Source organism: Schistocerca serialis, chromosome 3, assembly GCF_023864345.2.
Source record: "Schistocerca serialis cubense isolate TAMUIC-IGC-003099 chromosome 3, iqSchSeri2.2, whole genome shotgun sequence".
NCBI lineage: Eukaryota > Metazoa > Arthropoda > Insecta > Orthoptera > Acrididae > Schistocerca > Schistocerca serialis.
In genome coordinates, this window is record NC_064640.1 from 400,070,045 (window position 1) to 400,087,179 (window position 17,135).

Sequence of the window (17,135 nt, forward strand, 5' to 3'; positions counted from 1 at the left end):
CTTAGGTTAGTTAGGTTTAATTAGTGCTAAGTTCTTTGGGACTGATGACCTCAAAAGTTAAGTCGCAATGTGCTCAGAGCCATTTGAACCATTTTTGTAAATGATTAGAGTTGCAGTTCTCTGTGTCAGGCAGAAGGACCACGAGAATATATTAGCGTTGTTGGTGCTTTGTGTTGTTGTAATGTCTGGTAAAGTATGCAAGAGGCATTAACAGCGACAGATATTGAGTTATCTCTGTGGAGGACATGGAGATGCCACATACTCGTGTCAGACACTGTTACCAACACCTGACAGCGTTTGAAAGGGACCTCATTGTGAGTCTCCATTTGGTCAGCTGGTCGAATCTTGTAATATTATATGTGTGGGGCATTCAGATGTGACAGTGGTCCGACGTTGAATTGCATGGAGACGTGAGAGCAGGCATACTCTTCGTCAAGGTGTCAGTGACGATATCTGATCGCCACAAGGGTGGATCACTGTGCTGTGCACCGATAATATCGTAACCAATTCACATCTGAGCCTGCCATCCGATAACAAGTAATGAACTCCCTGAAACATCCTGTATCATCCCGCACTATTGTTCATAGACTAGCAGCAGCAGCTGGACCAGGAAATTACTCTTCCATGCATAGGTTGCCGTTGACTCAATGATACAAACAGTTGCATATGGTGTGATGCCGTGACTGGTGATCATGGATTGTAGATGAATGGCGTTGCACTGCCTTCAGCGATGAATCGTGGTAATGCACTACCTGCATGACCATCATTGGTGAGACTGGCGGCGACCTTGGGAGCAGACCCAATCTTCCATTGGTTTGGGCTCCTGGTTTAATGGTGTGGGTAGCCAGCGGATATGACGTGAGGTCCAGGCTGGTAGTGATTGAAGGAACTCTTGAAAGCGCAGTGGTACGTCACGAATATCCTGCGTCCTCATGTGTTACCTCTCACGCGACAGTATCATGGAGTCATTTTTCAGTTGCTCATCCACACATGGCACGTGTCTCTATGAAATGTCTGTTGAGATACTCCTGTCGCCAGCAAGATCCCCAGATATGTCCCGATACAACGTGTGGGTCCTGCTCGGGCGTCAGATCCGCCCAAGTGGCAGTGCCCAGGGTATCAAGGACCAATTACAACACATCTACCTTTCCATCTACATCCACATAGATATTCCACAAGCCACCGTACGGTGCGTGGCGGAGAGTACACTGTACCACTGCTAGGTATGGGCCAGCTTGTCTCTGAACCGAATAAGTGCATACGTCCAGACCAGAGTGGATGCAACTTTATACTGCTAAGTGAGGTCAAACCGCCAAGTTCCTTGTAAATTTGACTCGGTTTGGTAGTCACTGAAATACCATCGCATACAATCTCAACTCATGAAGTTTCATTTCGTTTCCTCCTTCCGTTCTACATGCTTCACATTTTTTGTCAGGCACTGTATATAAAATGCTTCACGAAGTTTATCCATTTCAAAAAACTTTTATTTTTTCTAACACTCCTCCTTCAACATACCCATTTGCTGGCAGACGTATCCTATTTTCCAACACACCGGCTACCAGTATCTTCAAGGTTATGAAACAAATATGTCCGAAGGGTAAGAGACACATATCTGCCATCTAAATGATAGAGCGAGTTAAAAGTAGAAACAAATAAAGATAAGGAAAAATAGTAAGGTAGACACTATAAACTTAGTTCATTATTCGGATTAAAAATAAAGGAAATAGAAACAGGAATGCATTTTATAATAAACATTCACATAAATCTAATTCTAAATGTAACGGTCCACTGTTGTCATCAAGAAAGTGGACTACAATAAGTAAATAAATAAATAAATACAAAAAACTTTGCTATAGTGTCGGACACCTCATAGAAACATCAATCTCCTAGAAGCATTGCTCGCAGAACGGGGCTGAGGATCTCGATAGAAAAGTCCAAATTCATGACGAATAACAAATATGGACTGAAATTCCTTGAAACAGAGATAGAGTAGATTATGATGGTATGGAAAGGCCAGTGCTTCAGTGACTCCAGATTTGAAAATGAGTTGGGGGAAAAGCGGGGTTAGGCGGTGGGAGTAAGTTCCTATAGGACCAAACTGCTGGAGTCATCGGTCCGTAGGCTTACACACTACTTAATCTAATTTAAACTAGCTTTCGCTAAGGACAACACAAACACGCATGCCCATGCCCGAGGGAGGACTCGAACCTCCCACGTGGCGAGCCGCGTGAACGGTGACAAGGGGCCTAAGACCTCGCGGCTACCGCGCGCGGGGGGGGGGGGGGGGGGGGGGGGTTAGGCGATTGTATCTCAAAGATGGAGAGAGCATGTGGCCTGACTAAAAGCGTTTACAACAAAAAGGGCATCTCCTAGAATGCCATAATAAAACGCTACAATACTATGGTCAAAAAAAGTAGTAGATCCTGGAAAGGAGAAAAGAAGAACCCTACGAAAATGATGGGTGCGATCCAGACTGAGACCGGGTGGAATCTTCAAAGTAACAAAGAAGTCTTCCAGAACGTGGAGAGTATCTCGGAGTTCATGAGGGAAAGGAGGCTGGTATTTCTTAGCGACTGCACAGAATGTACAAAAATAGTCTATTCAAATAAACATTTGATTATCTCTGGCACAAGAAGACATTCCCGAAGTGAATTAAAGAGGTTCGGGGAAATCTTGAAAGGCTCAATACCCTGTAAGCCCTCATGTTAGAATGGGACGTGTTTCGAAACAAAATACGAAGTTTGAAGGAGTTTCATGTTGAAAGAAGAGCTACAAAGACCGAAAGAACATGGATAGAAAACAAAAGCAACAGTAAAGCGACCATATGAAGGGCTACTGGAAACACTTTAACTCCGGCCAAAGAGGACAAAATGAAGTTGTAACGTGGTCAGTTCGAAAGAAAAAAATAGTCTTTTTCTATTTACTCAGTAGTGTTACACAAATGGGTTCCGTAGTGAAACGTGACATCAGTTTGCAGCAGAGTAAGCTGTCTCACTTCGGGAGGAAGAAATGGTAACTAGTGGATCTCCTTACGAAGGGACACTAAGTGACACACAGTTAGCCGGCGTGCATATAGCGGACTACATATTTAATGACATACGCTACAGTTGCTGCTCATAGAACGCATAAATTGCTCGTTTGATTTATCTGTGCTTGTATCAATTTGCATCTGACGACAACGTTAGGCGTCGTAGATGCCAGTCGATACATCTTTTCATATACAGGGTAGTAGACACGCGTTTAAAATGGCAGTATAATATCTGAATATCTAGGATAGGATTTAAAATATTTCCTGTTGCACATAGAATAGTGTTGAGGCAGTTCAGTCACATATTCATTACGTTAATACTCTGTATCTATGAAGTCCCAAAGGCTGGATCTGTGTTAATAATCAAGCACATACAAAAAGTGAATAGAAATAAAATGAAATCCGAAAGATACGGAAAGATAGCCGTCTTCCTGTGACATTTTATCAAACTCCGTACTACCACCGAGCGAGGTGGCGCAGTGATTAGCTCACTGGATCGCATTCGGGAGGACGACAGTTCAAACTCGCGTCCGGCCATCCAGGTTTAGGTTCTCTGTGATTTCCCTAAATCTCTCCAGGCAAATTCCGGGTTGCTTCTTTTTAAAGAGCTTGTGGTCCGTCTCTAATGACCTCGGTGTCGACGGCACGTTAAACACTAATCTCCTCTTCCTCCGTACTCCCGCAGTCACTTCTTTCTCGGAGGTTCTGGCGAGATGCTTACATTAAATGTAGGGAAACGCAACGGATTTGATGTGAAGTCTAATACTTATTGCTCCTGCTGTATTTGTTAAAACAGTCACGAACGAAAAATAGGGGAAAAATAATTCGTATACTCGCAAATTTTTGTACAGTGGTAGGAGGAAGTGCATGGGCAACATACTAAAAATAATGACAGGGAGCGGATGGGTGAGGATGGACGGGGAGGGGGATAGAAATCACGTTTTTATGTTTTTCTTACATAACTCGAAAGATGGAGTCACTAGCGAGAACATGTTGCAGTACAAAATGAAACAACGTTAAATTTCCTATTAAATGTGCTATTAACTTTTTCTCTAGGGCTAACAGTTTGCACAATAGAGGGGTTGGAAAAACTGCAGGTTATTGAAAAAACACATTTTTATTATTATTTTTAATGTCAACTGGACTTAGAAAGTAACAAAATGTGTATTACTTACTATAAACAAACATCTTGTCTTGAATGTGTCAAAAACCAGCAGTTGAATCTCTCGCATCACCTTCTTACAGATCTAGTAACGTTTGCCACTTGCACACGTACTACAGCACTTGACGCACACCATGGAGCATGGAGTGATTGCTTTCCGACATCCATATAGTCCCTCACGCTCAGCAATACATTGGCAAAACATGTTGTTCTGTACAATAAACATTTTGTACTTGATGTATAATGACTGGCCGAAAGTAAAAGAGCAAACTGCGGTAGCTTTGTGTTGGCTGTCGTGGTCAGTATGTTGTAAAGCAGTGTACATCGTCTTGGAGTCACTTGATGATTAATTAATGAATGGTAGGGAAGGTACTTCACTTCTTTCACCATTAATTTTATTACTCACTGGCTGCATAAATCACTTACATTCAGGAATTGTTGTTACTTGTAGAATTGGCTGCACAGACTGGAGCCATTACCACATATTTACAGCATATCTTGCAAGGTGGCTGTGAATATGTAGGTTAGAATGGAACGGATCACGTCCAGTCTTTTTACTACAAATTTTCATTTCTTCCAGTACCTCGAGCAACCACCCCACGGGTGCAGTGTGCTGCACTTTATGTATTACGGTTAATATCTTAAATAGAATGCTTTACTGTAGCGATATGCTCGCCGAGGATGTTAAAGACGTTAACCACAATATGTAAGTGCTGTTCACCGCTCCCAAGCGAAGGTTTTAATAATTCGAAATTTATAGTAGAAAGAAAAATTCTCCAGAAATAATACTCAATGAGCAACGCGAGTACTATTTTTGGTGACCTACTTTGAATAGTGGATAGTGGTTTCATATCATTAATGTGCCGACACAGAGTAAAATCCTAGTCTAGAACGTTTTCTACGTGGAGGACTGCCAACACAGATTCTCCTTCATCCCCACGGCTCACTTCCCTCTTGGCTTAACACCGGCTGTTACTCACTCTCGCAGGAAGGTGTTGTCTCATCCACAGGGGACAACCATTGTCAGTTAACACCAGTTTTAATATCAGACCGAAGCACAGTTTACATCTAAATCATACTCCACAAGCCACCTAATGATGTGTGGCGGAGGGTACTTTCGGTACTACTATCTGATCCCTCCAACCCTGTTCCACTCCCGAATAGTGCGTGGGAAGAATGATTGTCGTTAAGCTGTATTGGCTCTAATTTCTCGAATTTCCTTCTTGTGGTCAATGTGGGTGGAAATAATATGTTGTTTGACTCCTCCTGAAAAGTGCTGTTCCAAAATTTCAATAGTAAATCTCTCCGTGGTGCACAACGTCTCTCTTGTAACGTCTGCCAGTGGAGTTTGTTTAGCATCTCGGCAACGCTCTCTCGCCAGCTAAACGATCCCGTGACGAAACGCGCCGCTCTTCGTTGGATCACCTCTATCTCCTCAGCCCTACCTGATAGGGATCTCAGATAGATGGACAATACTCAAGAATCGGGCGAACAAGCGCCTTATAATCCACTTCCTTCGTGGATGAGTTGCGTTTCCTTAAGATTCTTCCGATGAATCTGTCTTGTGTCTACTTTTCCCACTATCTGTTTTATATAGTCATTCCACTTAAGGTCGCTCTGGATAGTTAAACCTAGATATTTTACGGCAGTTAGATCCCGTTTATTCAAAATATAGAAATTAAATTTCTTGGTATACTCTTTGTTTCAATTGGATACCGTCTGATAATTTAGTTTCTGTTCTTATGTAACATTGACTTAGTTTTGTGGATGTTATATTTGTATTGGGATAACGAATTTCGTGTACGTTTTTGAACTTGTCTCCACAATTTTATATGTGTCATGATAATGTTCGCGTTTCCTTCTGTTTGTTTCTCAAAACTGTAACTGGACGTCCTTGTGCGCCACCTGCCAGTTATAACTGGTAAACAACTTTGGTCGCGGGCGAGGACGCGTAGCGATTAATGTGCTGCAGGGTTATACACGCTAACAGCCAGGCTTCGACAAGCCTTTGGATATTGGGCAGTTACGCTTAGTAACGTTGCTGTTATCTTTCACATTGTTCTTAGCTACTACTTATAGTGTTAGCATGTAGATTTTTTACTATTTTTAATATTTTTATAAAAATGATTTTTAAAATGTGGTTTTACCCCACATCATTAACAATAAACATACATTCCATACCACTGAAACACTATTTTTATAATCTATGATTTTTCAGTTCCCTGCTTTCCGCAAGCTACTAGTACTAGAGAAAAAAATGAGTAAGACATTTTGTACAGATAATTTAATGTAGTTTACTTTTGAACTGAAAACGCGAAAAAGTGCCCATCAGATCACCCCCCCCCCCCCCCCCCGATGTCCTCAGGCTAACACCTAACGGGTCAGAATTTTTAATACGTTGTTCATGTCACTACCTCTCACCACCATACAAAAATTCGCAACTACACGAGTTATATCCCACATTACATCTTCTTTTGGTCTTCGTTGACTGGTTGAATAAAAATTAATACGGGCATTACAAATCCAATTGCTTCTGCTCCTATTCATTTAGGGTCAATAAATTGCAGAGCCTCAGAATAAGAAAGTAAATTAGTGGTTTTGAAACAGGAGTTAAGTAACATAACATGAGATATAGTAGGGATATCGTGAGGAAAGTCCAAACAGAATTAAAAACAGGACAGGTTTTATTGTAAAGGAATAGCCCAGGGCAGAAATTAGGGTGTGGGTTTTACTACAAAACAAGATAACTAAAAACTCTATTAGATGCAACGAATACATCCTCACCAGGATAGCAAAATTAGTTCCAAAAAGAAACAAAATATATTGCATGGAAGTCATTCAAGTCTATGCATCAATCTGCTCACGCTCTGGTGTGAATGTAGAAAATCTCGATGCCGTGTTGGAGAAACCGATTAGTGACAGCAAGTCGCACTGCAGTATGATAGTGGAGAACTTTGGATAAGATACCATAAACGACGTTAGTAGAATGTGCTGACATGAACAACACGTCTGTGCTTATCTCGTTCTTCGAAAAGGAAACAAATAGAAAGTGGACTCCCCTTGTACCAACTGAAACTAAAAATAAGACTGGCTACAAGAAATAATAAGTCCACATTTAGTGGTCTAGTGGTTAGCGACGTTGCTTCTAGATTTCGAGGCCCCGGGTTCGTTTCCAAACCACGTTGGAGATTTTCTTCCCTTGGGGACTGGGCATTTGACTTGTCCTAATCATATTATTTCATGTTCACCGAAACGCAAGTCGCCGAAGTGGCCTCAAATAGAAAGACTTGCACGCGACCGCCGAACAACCTCAGATGGTAGTCATCAAAGAATAAAGAGACTTCTAAAGCTCCTAAACCACTTTCGAAATGTAAGTGATCATAGGCTCGTAAGATGAAGAGTGGCAACGGATACAAAGCTAGAAAGAAACAGACTCTCCGGTTAGAAAGCCTGAAATATGGCTGATGGGAATATAAGGACAATGAGTTATAACAAATTAAATTAAGCAACAAGTGCAGCATCTTAGGAAATGAAAATTACACTGACATAGACGATAGGTGGCAATTATGTAACTAAGTTAGTTAGGCAAACAGCCAAAGACATTGCAAGCATGAAGAAAGCAGAATCTCAATTAGAATAGGGCATCTATTAAAGAGAGAGATCGTTTCGAGCTACGGTAATAGGAACATGATAGGATGTGCTGAATTAAACCAAACTATTCACAAAGGTAAGAATTATTATTTTTTATTTTAAGTGCACTGCACTTTACAAAAGGTTAATTCTTTCTTAAACTGCAGTATACTTAAGGAAGGGAGTAAACAAACAAATAGTTTGCAGAATATGGCCATCCAAACAAACCTGTTATGATTAAATGCCTTCAAGAAGATGTCGGACTATAAATGAAAAGTTTGTAAGAGAAACGAGCCGGCCGCGGTGGTCTCGCGGTTCTAGGCACTCAGTCCGGAACCGCGCGACTGCTACGGTCGCAGGTTCGAATCCTGCCTTTGGCGTGGATGTGTGTGATGTCCTTAGGTTAGTTAGATTTAAGTAGTTCTAAGTTCTAGGGGACTGATGACCGCAGATGTTAAGTCCCATAGTGCTCAGAGCCATTTTTTAAGAGAAACGATTGAAAATAAAGAGTAGGAAGAAAAACAAAATATATTGGGTAGACATCAACGTCTGTCTACTGAAATGGTAGGTGGCGCAGTGACTAACAACACAGAGAAAATCTTACAGTCATTTGAAGATTTCTTAACATGTTTCTGTCCTTCAAAAGATGAAGCAGGGTCACAGATAAATAATAACGGAAATAATAAAATTCTGGAAGTAATGCCAAACGAGGTTTATAAAGCCTTTTGTAGTATGAAGAACGTGGAGGTACCGTGTCATGTAGAAGTTTCAGTACAAATGATTAAAACTAGAGGAATATTTATACAAAAGAATTTTTAAAATTATGCATAGAATGCTTGCGAAAGAAAATAATTCTCTGGAACTGGAGCAACGCTGCAATTATTCTATTTGCAAAGGAAGGGAGCAAATATTATACAAAATATCCAAGAAATTCTAAATAACAATAATGCAAAAGAGTAAGTTAGCTTTAGAAGTGTTTACAGCACAACTAGTCAGGAATCAGGGACAATATAACAGATCAGAGAAATGAGTATCAGTTACCACCGTGTCTGGCATTTAGACATTTTGAGATAGTTTTGACTCAGTTTCAACAAACACTGTACTCACATCCAGTGACAAACAAGGCGTTGTTTCAGCCTGTGTTAATACACTGAAGAATACATACGTCAGTGCTAGGTCTCCATTAGACCTTACCTGATAGTGAGAAACTCAAAATTGTTGGAGGAGTCACGTAATACCATCTCACTAAACTATTCTCAGCAGTCTTAGAAGAAGTAATCAGTTCCTTAAACAAGAAAAACATAACTCCCACGTGTCAATGGCGTATCTGAAGCAGCCTCGTTTTGATGGTGACATTTTGCTGCTAGGCTTTAGCACTGTTAAAGTTTATAAATTGAAATAGTGTAGCGACATAACCAACTCTTTTTTCCGAGAATCTCTGTCTTCCCCTGCTGTTTTTATCCTCAAGGAACATGGAAGGTATTCCTTGATGCCTTAACACATGTATTATCATCCTGTCCCTTCTTCTTGTCAAAGTTTTTCACGTGTTTCTCTCTTTGCCGATTTAGCGGAGAACTTCCTCATTTCTTATCAGTATGCCTAATTTTTAACATCCTTCCGTATAACCATATCACAAACTCTTCGACACTCCTCTTTCTCAGTTCACCCGTAGCCCATGATTTCACTTACATCCAATGCTTTGCTCCAGTCGTACAGTCTCAGAAATTTCTTCCTCGACCAACATATCGAACTTTAAATAGTAGAAATTAACAATGTACTCAGTTAACAAAAGGGCGAACTGATTTAATTTGAACAGCTGTAGAGAGACGAATACAAATGGCCTGCAGTGTTTTCGGGAAATGGAATAGGTTCTTCTAAAGTAATTTCATGATGTACTTGTAAAGGATAGATTACGGTCAATGAGTTTTACCAGTTTGCAATGAGACATAGACTTTTGATCTGAAAACCATTCGAAAACTGAGGTTTGCTCAGCGAATTATGGAGATTTATCTTTTTGGGAACTAGTAGCAGAGACCGGAAAACAAACAAATACATCAGGTAATAGTCCGCCCCCGGTAGCTGAGTGGTCAGCGCGAGAGAATGTCAATCCTAAGAGTCCGGTTTGGATTCCCGGCTGGGTAGGAGATTTTCTCCGCTCAGGGGCTGGATGTTGTGCTGTCCTAATCATCATCATTTCATCCCCATCGACGCGCAAGTCGCCGAAGTGGCGTCAAATCGAAAGACTTGCACCTGGCGAACGATCCACCAGACGAGAGGCCCTAGTCACACGACATTTACATTTATTTTTATAAGACAATAAACTTCAGTGAATGACGTAAATATCAAAGTGAAGTTGGGCCGCACATGTGGCCAGGGGAATCACCGATGGTAGATGAACCAAAGAAATTCTTTGCTGGATTCCAAGAGAGAGCAAAAGACCCAGACGACGATCTAATGGAATATGGGTAGGTGGCATTAAAAAAAAACAGCAGGATTAACGGTCGATAGCACATCAGGTTCTTGCTACTGCTTCTCTGTACCTTTAAAGCAGAAATAACAGAAAATGTGAAACTGACTATAGCGTAACCATAAACATACTAAAATTGATAACCATGCAAGAGTGTTCAAAATGGTTCAAATGGCTCTGAGCACTATGGGACTTAACTTATGAGGTCATCAGTCCCCTAGAACTTAGAACTACTTAAACCTAACTAACCTAAGGACATCACACAACACCCAGTCATCACGAGGCAGAGAAAATCCCTGACCCCGCCGGGAATCGAACCCGGGAACCCGGGCGCGGGAAGCGAGAACGCTACCGCACGACCACGAGCTGCGGACACAAGGTCCTTAAAATCTAAGTTTGTGCATTAAACATACCTGTAGGTCCCAGTCAGCGGCCATATTGTTTTTTTAATAGTCAAGTATAGTCAGGAAAAGTATCAAGTACCAAACTTTATTATCATCATCGGGCTTAAAAGTCAAAAACAGAAACTTATAGAAGTACAAGTAAGTTTATCTATAATTATGTAACCGTGTACGATAAAACTTGAGCCACCCTTACCACTCTTAATCTGTAATACTTCTTGGTAATGACAGAATAAATCATATGTGTGCGTTATGTACTTCATATATGCAGTGACTTAGATGTAAGCCATGGGACACAGAAATAGACGAAATAGTGACGAAGTACTTGCATGCATGTTGCAGCCCTCGTTGGTGCCCTGGCCATGGGAACAACTTTCATCCTCTCTCCTGTTGCGGGCGTCCTCACCGACCGCTTTGGAATCCGCCTGACAACGTTCGTTGGCGGCGCGCTGGCCTCGGGTGGAATGTTCCTCTCCTCTTTGGTGGAACCAGTACGTAAGCATTAAATCATACTGTTTACACACGTGCCAGAAGCTATAGGTAAATCCTCACTGGATGGCTTAGCCCTTTATTTGCCTGTGGCCACGTGCGAGAGCCCCTGCTTTATGTCGACTATCTAGCTTATCTGTGGCTTGATAGCGAGTAGTGGCGTATACTTGTAGCTATGACTTCTAGCGGTCGCCTCTAGCACCCGGTTTTGGAATAGCACGCATCGCCCGCCTTTCCGAGCTTTGAGCTTACCGATTTAGCTCAGGTTTCAATGTGCACTGTCTGTAAGTTGTTTCTTGTTTCTGATTATACCAGTTTTTGGTGATGTTTTATTATGTTTAAGCAAGTCAGTACTACTAGTCATCTCATACTAAACAAAAAAACGATGTGTAGTGTCAGTCCGTAACCATCGTCAGGTAAGGGTCCACTCATCTCCTCTTCACCGCTTGTAACCACGGAACCTGCAAGCTGTTGACCTGAGAAAAGCTATATCAGCTGCTGTATGAATTACGAAATGATCAGAAGTCAGCAACCTCCGACAGTGACAATGAAAGTGAAATAGTCGCACCGCGTAATGCTGCATTTCCTTTATGTGGATGTAGTCAGAGTCCAGAATAATCTTCAGCTGCTCAAGATACACTGTGTATGAAGGAGTCAGAGTTGCGGCGATTGCAGGGGTTGTGGGGACATCAATGTGCTCGCCAAAAACAAAGCACTATACATCAATTGTCCCAAACCTTGAGAACCACATGTTAAGTGGGTAAATGAAACAACACGTACAATTGTTAACGGAACATAAGGAATGTTTGCACTGTGCAGCACAATGAGATATTCCCTTTCTACATCTACGTGGTTACTCTGCTGTTCACAATAAAGTGCCTGACAGAGGGTTCAATGAACGACCTTCATGCTGTCTCTCTACCGTTCCACTCTCGAACGGCACACGGGAAAAACGAGCACTTAAATTTTTCTGTGCGAGCCCTGATTTCTCTTATTTTATCGTGTTGGTGCCAACAGAATGTTTTCGCAATCGGAGGAGAGAACTGGTGATTGAAATTTCATGAGAAGATCCCCTCGCAACGAAAAACGCCTTTGTTTTAATGAATGCCACTCCAATTCACATATCATGTCTGTGACACTATCTCCCCTATTTCGCGATAATACAAAGCGAGCTGCCCTTCCCTGTACTTTTTCGGTGTCATCCGTGAGTCCCACCTGATGCGGATCCCACACCGCACAGCAATACTCCGAAATAGGGCGGACAAGCGTAGCGTAATCAGTCTCTTTGGTAGACCTGTTGCACCTTCTAAGTGTTCTGCCAATGAATCGCAGTCTTTGGTTTGTTCTACCCACAATATCATCTATGTGATCGTTCCAATTTAGGTTATTTGTAATTGTAATCCCTAAGTATTTGTACCAACTAATGTGCCAGACGTGTAGTGTTACGCTCTGCCTTGTCTTCTTCTTGTGCCCTTGTCCTACATCGGTGCAGGGTCGGTATGGCATGATTAGTTTAAGGGGTGGCCGGATGCCCTTCTTGTCGCCACCCCCTTACCCCCTGGGACGGAATGCGTGTACCCACCGACTGTCTGCGTCTAATATTATCCATGTGAAAGCTGTCGAAGTTTTCGAAATATTTGCGAATTGTGTAACGGAGGCGAGACGTGGGTATCGGTCCGGTATTCGCCGTGGCCAGCGGGATGTACGGACCCTGCAACGAACTTGTGACGTCTCACTAGGCGGCCAGTTCACCACTCTTCGCGAACGGTCGGCTCCGCGCAGGACCCGCGGAAAATCAATATTTAATTGGAAAGGTACCCTCTAAAGGTCTTAATTTTGCGCGTGATGTCGAGACCTTGGAGCACAGTCAAGAATTATTAAACTCGTCTGAAATACCTGTGGTTACTCCCTCTCCGCTGGAGACGGCTGCAGGCACTCGTAAGACCTGTAGTACAACGTGCTGTGACGTACGCGCCACTCCCTGTCTTTCACGTGGGCCCCGTATTCGCCTGTGGGATGTGGGAAACCGCCTAAAAACCACTGTCGTCGTTAATCCGCGCGGGCTGGTTCGATTCGGAGCCGGCGCATTTCCCTGTCCCGGAAATGGTTCTTTAACGCGCACGGCCATCCGGGCAGGCTGGTGTTACACTGCGCATGACTGATAGCAACTGTTTTGCACATTACCGCAAAAATTAAACAAGCACTCGTTTACCAGTAATTTCACTGTGAACACTTATTAAAAGAAAAACTGTCACTTTTTCCTGGAAATTCCTGTACTTACGTTAATTTGACAAGAGCTTGGCGAAACCTACGTTAAGAAAATAATAAATCAACCGAAGATTTTACTGCAGGTGAACGAAGGGTTAAAGAGAGCCATGTTAACTGTAAAAGTCTTGTGTTAGTTTTGTCTGATAGAACTTTCTGACTTTTTTAAGGTACAGTATATTCTTTGACACACTTGTAGAAAAGCTAATTAAGCGGTTGCATTATGAGCATGCCGTAAGGTTTGCAGGTCATCTCTTTTCTTATGACCTGGCGTATATGAGAGATGAAGCATTTTATTGCAGCCAGAACTGTCAGACCAAGTACATAAGATATAATGGCCATAAACATCGACCTATACGTGAGGAGGAAAAATAAAGCATGTTGAAGAAGAGGGATGGCTGGCACATGGAATTTATGCATCAACTATAGACGAGTAAACAAAATCATCTATTGCCGCACATTGATGACACTCTAAACTGCTTGACAGGGGCAAAGTATTTCTCAGCCATAGGCAGGTCATCTATTCTGTTACGACCTGATGTATGAGAGAATACGGTATTTTATGGCAGTCTAAACTGTCGGATCTAGTGCACAAGAAATAGTGGCCATAAACACCGACTCAGTATGTGAGGAGAGTGTAGAGAATGTTTGGGCCATCAAAAAGTTGCAGACGTATTTGTTTGGCAAGCCATTCACTGCTGTTACTGACCACCATTCTTTGTGTTGACTGACTAGCGTCAAGGATTCGTCGGGTCGACAGGTGAGATGGGCAATGAGGGTGCACGAGTATGAAGTCACAGTGATATACAAAAATGGATGCAAAGGCAAAGATACCGACTGCCTTTCAAGGACTCTTTTATGAGAACACAGCAGCATAGATGAAATCTCAGTCATCGCCACATTTAATAATATCGCTACTGAAGAGTCTAGATCCAGCACTTCAGAAAACGATAGAAGTCTTGAAGGAGGAGCAACCGACCACAGAAGAATTCCAGTTAATAAACAGAGCATTGTATGAGAGGAACTACTATCCAATGAGGCTCGAATACCTGCTCGTCATCCCAGCTCATCTGTGTCCAGCCATCCAAAAATATTCCCACGACACTCCAATATCTGATCCCCTGGGATTCGTGATGAAGACTCTAGACAGAGTCAGACACAGGTATCACTGGACAGTTCTCACTCGATCCGTTACATAGTATTAGAGTGACGGTAAGGAATGCCTGCAACGGAAGCATATTCTGGAATTACCTCAGGAGCAGCGCCATTCGACCGAATTGAAATCGACTTCTTGGGGAGTTTCCTGAAGTCGATAAATGGGATTCGATAGATGATAGTCTGACCACCTCACCTGCTATGCTGTCACCAAAGCTGTGTGACTGCCGAAGCTCATGAAATTGCGAAGTTCCTTGTAGAAGACATCATTTTGAAGCATGGTTAACCCCACGTTATGAGCTGTGATCATGGAAAAGTACTCCAGTCGGGACTAGTATCATGCTAAATTCCCCAAAGGATGACAAGTGTCTACCATCAACAGACAAATGGCCTCAGAAAATGCTTTAATAAGACGTTGGCAGATATACTCTCGATGTACGCTGTTGTCAAATACAGATACCGGAATTAATACTGTCATACTGCCTGTAGTGAAATTCGCATACAAGGTAGCGAAGCAAGACACGGCCGAGAGGCCGAAACGACAATGGATACACTGTTCCCGCTTCAATCAGACGGTACTCAAGATGACTATGTGAAACGTCACCAGGACCAAACGAGAAGGCAACTGGCGCGCAAACGGGTCCTGAATGCCCAGGAGAAAGACCGAGAGCGCTATAACACCATGCATCGACACGTGAGATACAGTCCGGAAAACTTGGTACGGATTTTTACGCCTGTGCGGAAACTTGGATTGCCAGAAAGTTACTAAAACGCTACTTTCGGCCATATGGTATCTTGGTCGCTTGTTGGATTTCACTATGAAGCCGCGGTTTATGACCCTTCAACAAGAAGACGAAAACGGAAAGGCGTCGTCCACGTCCTCTGTATGAAGCCGTACAGATCACCGGTGGGAGGTTCAAGGAAGCCAAAGAGCCAGTATACGATCGCGAACCTTCGATGGGAGAAGCTACCTTCGTTGATTATCTTAGTGAAAAGTATGTTACAACGCGACCAGAACGCGTGGAGCCGCCAGCACCATCATACACAGGACCTTTGACAAGATCTAGATTCAGGGCTCCGTAATAGGCCCGGCTGAAACAGGTGGTCGCTGTTTCTCCACAAAAGGGAGCAGCAATTCTTTGTTATTTAGTATTTTATCGGTTCTGTTCTGGCTGTACGTTGGTGTTCGTAATCCACGCACTTTCAGTGATAAGTGATATATTTCAATGGCGTTCCTGTTTCGGATTTGGTTTCGATTCTGGCTACGAAATGAAGATATATTTTCTTGTACAAACTCTTCCTCTTCTACCTCCTGCTCCGTACCACCTCACTGACATCATAAGGAAATCACATTCTCTCTTACTTTATTAAAATATTTAAAAAAGTACTAATAACGTCGCTTCATCTTACTCACGAATTTGGAACAGCTGGATTACAGACACTATTTGTGTAAAGGAGCTGAAGCTCGGAAAACCGATATCTGATCGGGCTAGCAAACGACTCAGGCGCAGGCAACTGATAAAAACGGCAGCGGAAAACAGTTTCTGGAATTCCCCAAGTTGTATCGTATGTAAACATGCGTGGTATTTAATATGCATATGTGCGGTTTCCTGCCGTTGCCCCTTTGTTCTCACCAGCACACGTGACGTCACGTCCCCTATCGGCCTCTGCGATACCACTCTGTCTGTAGCGACTTCCGGTGCCGCCTGCGTCACCGCCAACTGTCGCCTTTTCGCGCGGAACCTGCAAGCTTCTAGTCGCTGCCGCGTCATCTCACCTAATCATATCTATGAAAGTATGAGGGCTTACATGTCAAACTTAGTGTTATTCTATGCTTCTGCACGTGGCAACACATATGGTTTGTCAACTGCGCTTCCTCAGCTTATACATTATTTCGGAGTTGAGAAAATCTCAAAAAATTAAACGCATAATCCTGTTTGAGAAGGAACTCGTGGCAGAAATTGCAGTTAGCGTTTTTGGTATCATACACACACACACACACACACACACACACACACACACACGTGCGAGCGCGCGCACCACGTACGCACAGAGCAGCAACAGCAGCAGCAGAGTCTAGTATTGCGTATTTCAAAAGTATAAACTACATGATAAAATATACTAATTAACTTTCACATAATCTAAAGCTAATTGCTGGTAAGCCATGACTTTATATTCAACCTTATTTAACTCATGCTTACCTGGTCGCTGAAACCGAGCGAAATATTGCATTGGTTCCCACACTCGATTCGCATTCGGTAAGAGTAGGACTCAAATCTCTATCTGGTCATCCATATTTAGGTTTTCTCTTGCTGTTTTAACAGGGAAGGTCGGGACACTTTCTTTGAAAACGGCTCGACTGATTCCTTTCCCATTCTTATCATATCGATCTTTCTTCTCTGACTCCAATTACATCGTCGTCGACGGGACATTAAACCGGATTCTTCCCACATTCAACTATTTCGGTAAAGAATCTAATTCTGCAGTTATTAATATTAACTGTTAAATTCCCAGCAACGTGGTTCTTTTCGTATCAAC

The 17,135-nt window shown here is 42.6% G+C and overlaps 1 protein-coding gene across 1 annotated transcript in view; it reads left to right on the forward strand.

The window, feature by feature from the left end:
• The window catches only part of LOC126470257 (monocarboxylate transporter 10), a 466,478-nt gene that overhangs the window by 296,246 nt on the left and 153,097 nt on the right, over positions 1-17,135 (forward strand). The window contains exon 2 of the mRNA XM_050097984.1: positions 11,031-11,179. Coding sequence (XP_049953941.1) covers positions 11,051-11,179 — 129 coding nt within the window. The 5' untranslated portion in view covers positions 11,031-11,050. The remainder of the gene's footprint in view (positions 1-11,030; positions 11,180-17,135) is intronic.